The 13,751-nt window shown below is 40.7% G+C and overlaps 2 protein-coding genes across 3 annotated transcripts; both read left to right on the plus strand.

The window, feature by feature from the left end:
* Nucleotides 1-118: 118 nt before the first annotated feature.
* Nucleotides 119-5,177, plus strand: vps36 (vacuolar protein sorting 36 homolog). Its single transcript, XM_046411471.1, has 14 exons — nucleotides 119-314; nucleotides 541-609; nucleotides 728-798; nucleotides 1,066-1,180; nucleotides 1,306-1,395; nucleotides 1,983-2,069; nucleotides 2,613-2,645; nucleotides 2,862-2,939; nucleotides 3,165-3,299; nucleotides 3,428-3,493; nucleotides 3,593-3,657; nucleotides 4,068-4,152; nucleotides 4,310-4,386; nucleotides 4,568-5,177. Exons 1-14 carry the CDS (start codon nucleotides 219-221, stop codon nucleotides 4,647-4,649), a joined length of 1,149 nt encoding a protein of 382 aa, XP_046267427.1. The 5' UTR covers nucleotides 119-218; the 3' UTR covers nucleotides 4,650-5,177.
* A 366-nt stretch (nucleotides 5,178-5,543) lies between these two features.
* On the plus strand, nucleotides 5,544-13,721 carry LOC124071036 (thrombospondin type-1 domain-containing protein 1). Of its 2 annotated transcripts, XM_046411462.1 has the most exons (9): nucleotides 5,544-6,961; nucleotides 7,661-7,777; nucleotides 8,742-8,921; nucleotides 9,024-9,136; nucleotides 9,230-9,890; nucleotides 10,582-10,743; nucleotides 10,836-11,256; nucleotides 11,340-11,880; nucleotides 11,990-13,721. In XM_046411462.1, the coding sequence occupies exons 2-9, from the start codon at nucleotides 7,726-7,728 to the stop codon at nucleotides 12,611-12,613; spliced, it is 2,754 nt and encodes a 917-aa protein (XP_046267418.1). In that variant the 5' UTR covers nucleotides 5,544-6,961; nucleotides 7,661-7,725; the 3' UTR covers nucleotides 12,614-13,721. The 2 variants fall into 2 exon arrangements, with proteins under 2 accessions (XP_046267418.1, XP_046267417.1); XM_046411461.1 differs by having other exon boundaries at nucleotides 8,742-9,136.
* Nucleotides 13,722-13,751: the final 30 nt, after the last annotated feature.

Consider the following 13,751-nt stretch of genomic DNA (forward strand, 5'->3'; position numbering starts at 1 on the left):
GGTTAAGTAATGTTGTCGATATAACTGTATATCTGTAATCATTATAATTATTAGTTCAATTTTTTACTTAATTTATATTTTACTTTACGTTTTATTTTCCTGTTTCTTTGCAGGCAGCGTCAGGCCAAGTTTGGACACCGTACAGGAAGTAAACATAAGATGGGTCACGGCGAAGGAGTTGAATAGGAAATTGAAAAATTGTTTTAAAAATAATCGAAATGGACCGCTTTTCGTGGTCAAATGGTCTCTTAGAAATAAACGAAACTTTAGTGATCCAGCAACGAGGTGTCAGGCTGTATGACGGTGATGATAAGGTATGGTTTTGTTTTACGATAGCGAAGTTATACGCAATAATGTTATATTAGCTAGTTGAAAAAATCAGTAGTGCTAACTATGTAGTTAATGCGGTTCAGGTAGATTATTGTTGTTGTCTAGGGGAATTTGATGTGTAGTGTGAGGTGATCAGGACACGAAAAGAGACACATAGGAACTCAATAAAAGCAAATAATAACGCCAGGTCTTTTCCTGTAATTTGTCCAGGCTAAGTTGGATGTTGGAGTTGTCTTGTTGAGCACCCATCGGTTGATCTGGAGGGACCTTAAAAACCATGTAAGACTGCTGTAAATTGTATATACTGACTGTATTGACTGTGTGAGAATTGGTGCTATTGTTCCCAGAGTTGTCCTTTAACATTTTGCTTGACCTGTATTTGTCTCGCCATCTGTAGGAATGCTGTATAGCCATGCCCCTGTCACAGATCATCTTCTTTGAAGAACAGGCTGCAGGAATTGGAAAGAGGTCCAAATATCTTGTAGTTTCTAACAATGAAAACGAAAATTAGAATATCAGTATGACATTTAAAAGGAGCAAACAATAGTATTTTGGGGGTTTTATACATAAATGTGTAATTTGACCAAAAATGACTGAAAACGATAATAAGGGGAGATTGATTTGTTTGTTTATTTGTCAACCCATTATTAGTTAGATAACAGCATTAATTCCAATATGAAACTAGTAGTTTGTTTTGATCATCATCATTTCATTGTTGCATTCTTTACACTGCAGTGCAAAAATAGTTATCCACCTGCACCCAACAACTGCCAATAAGGAGCCAGGTCCCTATCAACACAGCAAGTACTCCTTCATCAAGCTGTCCTTCAAAGAACATGGGCAGATCGAGGTAGCTAAAATAGCTTTTTGTTTAAAGTTTGTGCACTTATTGTTCAGTCAATATGGTCCCTTTTTTAAAGAGACTGTATTTGATTCTTAATTACCTGGAACTGACATGGTGTCATGTGCTTGCAGTTTTACAGGAGGCTAACAGAGGAAATGACCCAGAAGAGATGGGAGAATACACCAGTTTCACAACCAATCCCCACAGGCACCAGCTTTCAGGTCGGAAGCTGCATAGAGATTCATGTCATCTAATAATAATTTAATTTTTTATTTCTTTTTTTTTATTATTATATTTTTGGAATTTCTTTGAGTTAGATGCCAGAAGGTGATTTGTGAGTTCTACGTATACGAGCAAAACTGCTGTTGATTAGGTGATGGTCATTTCATTCATGCATTTATATATATTCATAAAAAAGATAAAATTCATATGATAAATTAAACCTTGAAATTGAGTCTTGAATTCAAATTATGTTCCACAGGATGGCAGTGTTGTTGCAGTGCAACTATATTGTTATGCATGTTGCTGATTTGTTACTTTCATGAAATATATGAAATTAGGTGTAACAAGATTTGCACCAAAGTCAAAATATGTAGGTTGCTATACTCTCAGTTCACTTTAGTGTCATGTGTCCCGATATGAGATTCGACTAATCTTAATTGTTCTTTTTTTTTTTTTGGTAAACACACAGAAATCAATATAAATTTGTTGTCTGACTTTTCTTGTCCTTCAAGGTTTAATACCAACCATTTTAAAGTCACTTGTGTCTTTCATCACGTGTGTTTTTCCTTCCTTGTTGATCATATAGGCAGGAAGGACTCGTGCAGTGGGGATTGTTGGCATTGAGAGAAAGATAGAGGAGAAGAGGAAAGAAACAGACAAAAATATTTCTGAGGTACTATAAAGAAAAAATACTGAAATACAGTAAATGTGTGTCAGACTGAGGATTGTGGCATAGCTATGGCTCTAATATGGAGTTATAGATTTCAATAGAAACAAAGTGCCCATGTGTCCTGCCATCAACCTCCTCAAAGATGAAGTTTTGTATTTGGCCATATTTTGATGTAATATTTTGACCATGAATGCAGGTTGTTTTGGTTTAATAAGTTTCTATGAATTTTTGGATCTGTTGTTGTTTTCTACTTTAAAACAACATTTATTGTAACTGACCCGAATTCACCCAAAGCTGCTGAGACACTTGTTACGCAACCAGGAAGTTATGTGTTAACATGAATTAAATGAAATCAATATGATACAGATGTAGATTCGTGGAAGATATGACACAGAAAGAAAAGGAAGAATTTTGTCATCAGCTAAATAGGGATGAGGGCACCATGGAATGATATTTAAATTATCTCTGTAGCCATGAAGTTTTGGGGATCATTTAATTGTGAACATTTTTTAGCATGATTAGTCATTTAGCTTCTTTTATTTTCAGGCCTTTGAGGACCTCAGTAAGCTCATGGTTAAGGTAAAGAGTGTTTTTCTTTGTATGTTCATATTTTCGATGTTGTTTTAAAACAGAATTATTTTATTGACCTTTTTTGAAGCTTTCTTATATATAATCTCTTGACAGTTACACTGTATGACTGTTTCAACATCATAGCCATGGAAATCAAACATGTGTCAAGCTCATATACTGCCATGCAATAGGATTTGTTTTATTATCGTCTGTTCTAACTCACAGGCCAAAGAGATGGTGGAGTTGTCCAGATCAATAGCCAACAAGATCAAAGACAAGCAGGGAGACATAACTGAAGATGAGGTAAGAGCTTGCAAACAGAAACAGTTCTGTTTCAAATAACTGTATGTACAGAAGTAGTTTTAATCATTAAAGCCTGTAAGTAATACTCTTCAACCTCACTGTACAAATATCTTGTCTAATCTGAGGCCTGAGGCACATACCGTATGTACATAACAGTCATGTTATTGCATGGTGCTGATCTAAGATGCAATATTTTGTCATTTACAGTTATTTTCTACTTTATAGACAATCCGATTCAAATCATACTTACTGAGCATGGGTATTGCCAACCCTGTTACCAGGGAAACGCATGGATCAGGTACACATTACCATTTGCAGCTGGCTAAGCAACTGGGAGACATGCTACAGGCCCCTCTTGAGGTCAGTGTGAATCTTTGCCTGGATGTTTTACTACACGGGCTAAGATCATACACTCATTTCAACCTTGCTTTCTTTTCTTTTTAATCTGTTGCTGATTCTACTCTCTTTCTGCTTGCCTCCTCTTTCAGGAGCGTGGTGGTATGATGGCTCTCACTGAGGTTTATTGTCTTGTCAACCGCGCCAGAGGGATGGAGGTGATGCTCACATAAGTGCACACATGAACACACCACACAGATATCTTTGATGGCCTGTCAAGATACCAAGTTTTCTTTTTTTTTGTCCCCTTGCCACAGCTTTTATCTCCAGAAGATTTGGTAAACGCATGCAAAATGTTTGAGTCGTTGAAACTCCCGTTGAGGTGAGTTTGAGTTTTGTTTGTGTTGTCTAATGTATCTGTGCCAGCTTTCATACATTCATCTGTGTATCCAGACCAGGCTATGTGTTATTAAAGACATATATAGGGCGAGATTGGCGCCTGCTTCACAGAGGCCAGGCTCTTCCTGCCTGACTTCCTGTTGTTGGAAAAGTGTCCAGCCTTCTGCAGCTGTCATTTCCTGTCACTTCCTGGGGTTTCAAAAAGAAACATTGGTCTGTTTCCTTACCACACTGGTTGTAGTTGCCCCAAACTGGTTGTTCTTTTGCCAACTCCTTATTTTAGCTTTATTAAAAAAATCACATAAGCATAAATCTGGTTTCTCTCTCTCTCTCTCACACACACACACACACACACTCACACTCCTTCCTTCATCTGTCTTGACTTCTTTCTAGGCTGCGTGTGTTTGACAGTGGTGTGATGGTGGTCCAGCTGCAGTCTCACAGTGAAGAGGAAATGATAGCCTCAGCACTGGACAATGTAAGCTTTTCCATTACAAACATTATACTGACATGGACATGGTTTAGACTGACCAAATGGCATGCTGTCTCGGACATATATGTTTGAGAAATATCTACAGATAAGTCAGATAATTGCCTGTTTTGTTTCTGCATCTCTTCATCTTCCTCTGTGGCAGGTGTCGGACAAAGGCTCTTTGACAGCAGAGGAGTTTGCAAAGCTGCTGGGTCTCTCCGTTCTTCTGTCTAAAGAGCGGTAAGTTAACTCATAGATACAGATGAACAACAGTAAATCACTTTACCAAGTCTCACCATGTAAGTCTCCCTGTTTTATGACGCAATACTGAGATAACAGTGAAACTATTTTTGATTCTTTATGTCACATATTTTTTCTTTTTGTCTTTGTCTCCTCCGCTCTACTACTTCCTCACCTCCAGGTTGTTGCTAGCTGAGAAGATGGGCCACCTGTGTAGAGATGACTCTGTTGAGGGTTTGAGATTCTTCCCAAACCTCTTTTGACCTGTTTACGGTCATTACTGTTGAGATACCAACTTAAACAGAAAAGCTCAAGGTCATCAAAACAGTCTTCGTATGTGTGCACACTGATGCACAGCAGGCACTCCGCTGTTGTACTTGAGCACAGCGGTCTATCTCATCCAGTTTGGTTATGATTTCTGAAAAGTGGGTGTTCTGTCAGTAGTATATCTCTGCAAATCCACTGTAGATACTACTTTCTGGATCTAAGAAAAAAAGTATCAAGTATGAAGCAGGTACTTTTCTAGAAACTATAAATTGCAGATACTGTACATGCAGAAAAATGTTTCCAGATTTACTGTTTTTGGTGGAGTGAGCATGATGTGTGAGTGATCATCACCCCTAATGGGATGTTTTTTTTACACTGCTCTGATTCTCTGACGACACATTCTTGCAATGTACAGATGCACCTTTTTACAAGTAGCGTGTGCTGTTCTGAAAAGCCCATAGCCATTGATCACATGTTTCCCTAAGTGAAAAATGCATTTATGTAATAAATGATTCAGGAATGAAGCATGTCATGCTGTCTCATCTTCTGAGGAGGGAGAGATCATGCTCAGGCGAATGCTCTACTCCACCTCTCATCTTGTTTTGGTCTCTCAGTCTTACACATCAAAACACGCTTCTTGTTTCTTCTCCAGTCAAACTGACTTTGACCATAATAGCCTTTGTCAGGGATACAGAGACCACAGCCAAGATTAGATAAAATGCCTGATTGGCTGTCTGGTTTACAACATATGAAATATATGGCTCCTTGCCTGATGTTATTATTCAGCAATTAATTACCCTACCCTTGCCAAGGTTATAAAAATTCCAGTTGTGACTGTTCAAGGCGAAACTGAAAACAAAGCGCCTATCTCGTCTCAGTATACAGTATCATATATTTCAGGAAATACGAGCATATTTTAAGTCTAGTAGATCCATGTCTAAATGTTACATTTTATGCTGGGAGTGTAACCAATGTACTTTTTATTTTTAATCTCATGTGTGTCCCTGTAGGGCTTTTTACACACAGAATAGAAAAGTTCTTTGTTCCCATTGTGAACTGAGCCGAGCTGCAAAGGGTGTTTCATCTCCAGAGAAGCTTCCTGTTTTCCGTTGGCTTTCTCTCTGGAGGAAAAATGAAGGTCCGCAGTGCTCTACCGTTGATTAGATTATGCTGCCATGTGCTTCGCTTATTGATAGTAGATGAACTCAATTGCTTCAGGAAGTCTTGACAGCTGAACTGAGGCAGGTCTGATCATAATAAGGGGGCTTCATGCATGACATTTTGGTGAATGTTTTCCTTTACAAAAGGGGTCCTATACTTGCAGGCTCAGGGAGCTCTATTTTGTCAGTGGTACATTTTAAATGTATCCATATCCTGGATGGCTGAGTGTCATTTCTTCAGATTTCAGCAATGTTTTTTTCCAAGCTGTGGCTTGTAGAATATAACTTGTCAGTAAAGTAAACTGATTGTAAACTGATCGTGTGAGATGAATAGTTCTGCAGTTTACTACCATGACTGTAGTGTATATATTGTTAATTTATTTACGTATTCATTTATTACCCTGACTAGTGGTTCAGTTATGACATACAATGCTTTTCAATCTGAAAATCATGGAGAAAAACCTACGTGAAAAAAATAATACCGCTTAATGGAGTGGATCCATATGCTGGGGTATCTGTGCTGAGGTATTTTGGTTACTTGGGTCCTTGTTAGGTTAGTTAGTATATGTAGGAGTCTCAGTTTTGTCAAAAATTCAGAAACCTAACTGTAAGAACCACTTCCAAGCTAGTGAATAGTTTTCCTTCATTTCCATTACAAATAATGTAATTAATTAGAGGTAGCAGTGCTATGTTTAACATATACCGGTACGAAAAGTGCAAAAGTATTAGCATCAAAATATACTTAAAGTACAAAAACGTAAAAGCATTCATTATGCCGAGTGACCTTTTCAGAACCATATATGCCATATTAATGTCCTAATTTTACTTAGTAGTCCATCGGTTTATTTACCACGACCCACAGTACCAGTGGGTCTTCCTCTCATTGTGAGTTGTACAGAATATCCAGCACGCCCCGCTGTTGCTGTTGACTGTGAACGCATCTCTTTCGCGCGCTCTGAACACCGGCGCGCGCCCCCCCAGAGATCTCCGCTGAACTCTAACGCGCTCACACCGCCGACTGTCACTGAAAATATTTGCAGTTTATCAGTCAGAAGAAATGTGCTACCCTCACACGGAGGAGGTCGTTATTCCGGTTGCTATGATAGAAAATTGGAGAGGAATAATGTCGCGCTGAGTCAACAAGACGTGTGAGTACAACTGTTTTATTTTCCGAATACGCAAAACAATGAAGGGTATGTGCTGCTGTAAGTTAAGTGCCAAACTTTAGGTCTAAGGACAATGCTAATTAGCGTAAATCCAGGTGTATAATCATTATTCATTTAGGCGCACTCGCAAGATGTGTTTTCAAATGGAAGGACATGCAGTAAATGTTCAACCTTCATCCACTTAGACTCCTGTGTGCCAAGAAGGTTACAAATATATTTGAGTTGTCTATAATAATAAAGGAGAGAAATGTTCAAGCTATATTAGCTATTTGGCTGGGAGTCTCAGCAGTCTGGTGCTCAAAATTTTGTGACTTGTATAGGTTCAGGGGTCTTTTGTGCTTCTAAGGGAATAATAGACAAAACAGTAAATGAAAACCTTTGCAAGCAAACAAACTAGAAGCATTTGGCTCTACCTCACAAATATATTTCTTATCCCTCCATTCCCATTGTGAAGATGGAAGGAAAAGGAAGACGCCAATATGAATTCAGAAAGCTCATGGTCGCAGGCTCTTGCTCTAGCCTTCCTGTTTTTCATACCTCAGATCAGTTCTCTACTTCTTCTGTGAGATGACACATGCAAACACAAGTGGTTGTTACCTCCTACATTCTTGTCAACTGTTTTTTGTCTTTTCCGCTTATTGTTGGTGTTTGGTTATTTTGTGGTTTGTCTCTGATTTGTAGAGGTCAGTGATGGTGGAAGAGTACGGTCATGTGGTGTAGAAGAAGACAGATGCAAGGACATCGGAATGCCACAGGCTGCCTCACTGCTTCCCATTCTGCTGGCGCTCATGGGATACAGTGAGTGTCACCGAACCATCTTAATAACATGACTCCATGTGTGAAAAGGCTGGCAGGATTAATGGTTTTAAATGCACCTAATCATGCAGTACTTAAATAAATACTGCTATGTGCCCTCATTCAAATGGGAAAAGGAAGTTGAGCGGGAGGAAAAGTTGGAGGAGCGAAGGGGGTAATGAAGGGTCAACCTCTTCATCCCACATCCTCTTTGCTTTGTGATTATGTGAGGTTTGCACAACAAGGTTTATACACTGTACCACACAATAGCTCTTAAAATAATATGTTACTGCAACCTTTTTGCTGTTTCCTCACATACTTGTAATTTGCTCAGAGCAACTGCTAAGCAGTTAACTACTGCCTGTTGAGTTTGTGTGTATGAAATATGTTGCTCACTGCTACTGATGCGTTACAACTGTTAATGGGGATCCTCGGTGTCTGAGCTTTGGTTGTGCTGAGAAAATTCATGCATCATTTGTTTGCATGAAATGTCAATAGGCCTATGTGTCAATACATATCAATACATCATTTATTGTTATATAGCTATTGTTTGTACTTTTATCCACGAAGCAACATTATTTTGTTAAAAGTGGCACTATATTACTTCTAATACTAACATTTCTGAGTTCCTGTTTCACTTTTTGTACAGTCCAAGCACTAATTGGACTACAATAGATATATTTGTCCACACCTAAACAGATAATAAGGCATAATAGTTTTAGAAAATGTCATGTTGTTGAATCACTGCAGGAAACTGAACCAGAAACACAGCCAAAGTAACTGACTGCCTGCAAAGTCACGGCAAGAAAATTAAAAGAGCAGATACTAGATATAAAAAATAGACAAAAATCTGTGTGACCACATTTTACCTGTGGTGGGCATAATTCAAAATGTTTGTGCATGATGCCGTAACAATAGGTAAAATGTCTCTTTATCCCATCTCACTTCTGCACGCTCTTTCCTTTAGCTTTTGCAGGACTCAATATCTGGCCCTCCTTCCACATTGCACTAAGCAACGCCAGTGTATTTGTGGACTTCAACACAAAATCCAACAGTAGCACCATCCGCAGCATGAGCCTTTCTCTGGTCAACACGGAAACCAACACCACCCTTCTGACCAGGAATCTCCCCAGCAACCAATCAGCTGGTAGGGTGGAGTTCAATTGCTCTTGCTTCCTGTATGCAGGAACTTTCCGGTTCCTACTGAGGCAGACCAGCATCTCTGCTGTTTCTCACACTAATGGCACAGATGGCAGCAGCACAGAGAGCACCACCTGGTGGTGGAGTTCAGAACTGCAGGTGCAGTGGCCCACCTTTCACATTGCTGTGGAGAGGGCTGCAAACCACTCAGGATCTTTTCAGGCAAGTTGAACAAGATTTTTAACTTCGCACACTAAGTCGGTTTATTGTGCTATAGGGTGATTCACATATGTATCTTCATCTGTCTCTCTCCAGGTCGGGATATCCACTAATGAACACTTTCAGGCTTGCTCCAGGGGCATTGACTCCGCTCTCTTCTTAGAGGTCAGCTATATGGAGTACAACCAGATAGGGCGAAACAGCATTGACAAGGTCCGAGCCCGCACGCGACACCCAATCAAACCCCTTCGTTCCCAGAGTGTTGAGCTGGCGTGCGCATTCCCGTTCACAGAAAGAGACTTCATACAAGTAGCTCTGCGATCTCCTCATGCAGCACAGGATGTGAAGAGCTCTGGAGCTCTCTACCTGTCCCGCATCTTCTCCTATAAGCTGCTGGTGGAAAACGGCAATGCTTACAGGAGTGGCTGTGAAGGGACTATGACTGTTAAACTTATTACCCCACCTTGTGCGCATATCAGTGGTAAAGTGTTGCTGTATAAGGATGCTGGTGTTGGAAGAGGAGCAGCCGTTTCTTCTGGGATGGGAGCAGGTGGAACAGTACAGCTCGGATTTGGACCAGAGGAGCCCTCTTCCCCTCCACTGGCCTTTAACTGGTTGACTCAGGGAGAGAACGAGACAGAATTCAACTGTTCTGTGTTTTACCCAGGAAGGCATAAGTACTGCTTTCGCTTCGTTTTCAACTTCAGTCGCTCCCCTAGTCCTGCACAGACCTGTTTGGTGGTTCACAGGAGCACAGGTGAGATTTAATTGATTGAAATGTTTGCGTTCATTTGGCAGCTGTCAAGAATACATTTCGACTTCTACCTGTCATTCGGCCCCGTCAGCGGTGATTTGCTCAATGAGACCTGAGTTTTGCTTTTATTCATCCAGATTTTCTCAAATAAATTCCAGCGGTGAATAAAACTCCAACGCTATTTTAGGAATGGCCTTATTAAAGAGTGGAGGGTGACCTAGTATGTCTCAGTGGCATAACAAAATCACATTTTATTAAAATGAAATCAATCGTAGGGCTGGGAATCATCATCATCAATAAAACTATAATATCAGTGCCGGCACAGCACATAACCGTAATGCAGAGAATAGGCATTGTAATGTCACATTGTGCTGAGGTATCAAACTTTGTACTTTACCCATTATGACAGATACACAACTGAGTCATTCATAAGAAATTGTAATGTTCTACATCATTAAATATATGTATATATGCTACATGATGTTTAAGGCCAAATTAAATGGAAATCCACTGGATAAGGTGTCATAGAGACACATTAAGCATTAAGCAGGAGTAAACTACCACATTGAGAGTTTCATGTAGCTATGTCCTAGTGTTTTGTATTTTTTTGATAAATCAAAAAAACAAATTTTGATGGATTTGTTATATTTCGAGGGGCTTTTTTATACCTATTTTTCTGCTTTTCCCCCCACAGAGTCATGGGGCCCGTGGCAGCCATGGAGTGTGTGCAGTGTGAGCTGTGGAGAGGGGGTGAGGGAACGAGAGCGTAAGTGTTTGCTGCCCTCAGGTGTGGGAGGGATGCAGTGCACTGGCATGGTGAAGGAACAGTCCATTTGCTCACTGGAGGACTGTGTTGGTTAGTTGTTTTTTTTTGTTTTTCACTCTCTTTGTCTCTTGATTTTCTGCAGAATTTCTCTTTAGTCATAATTGTCTCCCTTTCTTTCCCAGTGTTGCCTGCACCTTCTCCATCCCTCCCCCCGGTACCTGTTGGAGTTTCGCCCCTAGGTGGTAACATGGTTGTGGTAGCTGGTATTTCAATTTGCCTGGCTGTGATTCTGGCTACTGTTGTGGTGACTGTGTGGAGAAAGCTTTGCCAGACCCCTCAGTGCAGTTCTGTTCGCAGAGGGTCCATGCATTCCCCCGGAGGACGCAAGCTCTCTGATGAGGCCTCCATTTGTGGCCACAGCCTCCAAAGACCCAGTCTGTCTGATGGGCATGGCACACTTGGGGGTATGGGTGCAGTTGTAGCCCTTAAAGATGCTCCTGTCCTGGGCAGTCAGCCTCTCTCACAGACACTGGTGATACCAGTCTCACAGGACACTGAAAGGTTGTCCCCTACTGGTCAGAAGATGTTGCCAACAATTTTTGGGTATGTATAATATTGTTTATTTTCTTTACATATTATGTCACACCTCTGTAGTATTTGAAATTAAAATATAATTGTCCCTCTAGGTACCGACTGGCTCAACAGCAGTTGAAAGAAATGAAGAAGAAGGGGTTAAAGGAGGCCACACAGGTGTACCATGTCTCTTCAAGCCCAGTCAATGACACCCTGTTAGAAATATCTGCTTCACCCACCAACTCTCCCGTCCCCACCCCAACTGGATTCACTCATCCAACACTCCCTTTGGCCATCCAGGAGGACCCCAACCACAACCACTTTCATATTGCAGGTCCCTTTTCTGACCCACCAGCACATACTTCTCGGGTCACACCAGACAGACTTAGTCCCAGAGTGGAGCTAGTCTTAGGTCCTCATTTTTCTGGCCATGCAAGTCGGGGCAGCTCAAAATGGCATGACCGCACTGCTGACTGGGTGGAGATGGTGGAGAGGAGTGGGTTAGCAGGTCTTAGAGGAGGAGGAGATGCCGGAATGGGAAACTCCTGTCATAAGAACCCAAATTTCCGCCGGACCTCCAGTTTTAATGACTCCAAACCCCAGCCTCCGCCCTCTGCACATTCCAGGCAGTTCAGAGAAAGGAGCATGACCCAGGTCACATACCCAGCTTTATTTATGTATTTTTGTACATATTTTAGGTCATATTTGTGTAGGTTTGCCAAAGCCTTTATAATGAACAAAGATCATTTGTTTTCCTTTTCAGGTAGGATCTCGGACCCTTCCTGAAGGAAGCTGTTGGACCAAAGGGGGATGGGAAAAGCAGCCATATCGCTCTTATCCCATTCCAGAGCATGGGGCCTCAGAGTGGGCTAAATCAAGGAGGCCCTGGATAGAGACAGCTGCTCCTTCTCACAGCAATGAACTCAAACACACAGGAACCAACACAAATGGCACACAAATTTCAGCTTATGTGAACCATGCTAAAGCAGACCTCAGTGGAACAGGGGAAAGGCAAAGGGGCAGCAAGACAGGATGTGGAGAGGGAATATCAGGGATTGGGGGTCCAGTTGTGGGGCCCGGCAGTCTGAGTGTGGATCGCGCACAGAAGGCCGAGCAGAACTGGAATCGCCGCGGCCCTTCGCCCATCCAGAGGAACATGCTGGCCCGGAAATTGAAGGAGGCTCAGTCCTGCTCTGGGGTCAAGGGGCGACAGCGTAGCTCAACCTTTAGTGTATCGACATCAGAACAGAGGAAAGGTCGCTGCCGCTCTCTTCCAATGTCTGGAGACTACAGCAGCAGCGGCTCACCCTACAGACTAAGTGAGGCCGAGCAGAGGATGCTAGACCTAGATCTGTCCTCAGCATGCGTTGGGGAGGGAGAGGAGTAGATCTCAAAAATTTGTAGCACTACACTAGGAAGGAATTGCCATTTCTTCCATTTCTTCCTAACCTAAATTATCTCTGCTACTTGTTACTTTAACCTCATCTAAACAGACACACATATAATTGAAGATTGCATTTTATGTTGGAGATTGATTGAGCAAAAGGTTTTGTTTTTTTTTTCTGAAAAGATATTTTAAGTTTCTGTGTCAAAATGTTTGTCTATTTTTTTGTTATGATTGTGTTAACATTTCAAATGTCGATAAGCATTATAATTAAACATATATATATATATATTTTTTTTTCAGAGTATGACTGTCCAGAATGTCTCTTTGTAATTACTTTGTATATCAGCTACTGGTTCAGTATTTACCATAATAAGTCATATTTAACATAGCCTTGTACCAACAATCCTGAGCCTTTCGAGTATGCCCCTTTCATACCCAGTCATAATACACCTGTTACCTGTTAAGCTGTGGAATGTTCCAAACTGGGGTTTTTTGAACATTCAACAACATTCCCTGTCTTTTGTTGTTCATGTACCAAGAGGTAAAACATTAAATATAATATTTTTTTTTAGTATATTTCAAAAGGGGTTATGAAGTTTAATTTAATTGATATTTTGTGCAGTGTCCTACCTTATTTGGGATTGGGGTTGTGCATCTGCATGCACTGCTGAGCACAAGCCCCATCAATGAATATACTTTAAACACTATAAAAGGCAGGTTAGTGTTATTGTTTTGCACTGCAGAATGTGCTGTATTATGTATCATGCTGTGAAGTCTCATTATACACACACATTATACAAGACTGTACTGTAGTGAGAACCACTCTGATATAGTTTACCATTTTTTTATGTGTGTGTATGGTCAGTGTCAAACATTTTTCATGTATTTTCTATAGTGTACACAAGTTAGAGCACTAGTATGCAGCTGTAACTATGTTTGAGCACAGTGAGGCATTGTGGCTGAGATGCTGTTTGTTTTTATTGTTTGAGTAATATACACTCTAAAGAAAGCAATGATTACTGTAGAACAGAAGATGCTGTACTGTTGCTGTTTGATAATATTTTCAAATAAGAAAGAAAAAGAAGAAATTAAAATACAAAGAGTGTAATCATGGCATTGGTCTTCGCTCATTCACAGT

The sequence above is a fragment of the Scatophagus argus genome, chromosome 14 (genome assembly GCF_020382885.2).
Source record: "Scatophagus argus isolate fScaArg1 chromosome 14, fScaArg1.pri, whole genome shotgun sequence".
NCBI classification, from domain to species: domain Eukaryota; kingdom Metazoa; phylum Chordata; class Actinopteri; family Scatophagidae; genus Scatophagus; species Scatophagus argus.

Coding starts and splice junctions, on each gene's coding strand:
- vps36 (XM_046411471.1), top strand. CDS start 219: ATGGACCGCTTTTCGTGGTCAAATGGTCTCTTAGAAATAAACGAAACT. Junction 315..540: donor TGTATGACGGTGATGATAAG/GTATGGTTTTGT, acceptor TAATTTGTCCAG/GCTAAGTTGGATGTTGGAGT. Junction 4,153..4,309: donor TAGCCTCAGCACTGGACAAT/GTAAGCTTTTCC, acceptor CCTCTGTGGCAG/GTGTCGGACAAAGGCTCTTT.
- LOC124071036 (XM_046411461.1), top strand. CDS start 7,726: ATGCCACAGGCTGCCTCACTGCTTCCCATTCTGCTGGCGCTCATGGGA. Junction 9,137..9,229: donor ACCACTCAGGATCTTTTCAG/GCAAGTTGAACA, acceptor GTCTCTCTCCAG/GTCGGGATATCCACTAATGA. Junction 10,744..10,835: donor CTCACTGGAGGACTGTGTTG/GTTAGTTGTTTT, acceptor TTTCTTTCCCAG/TGTTGCCTGCACCTTCTCCA.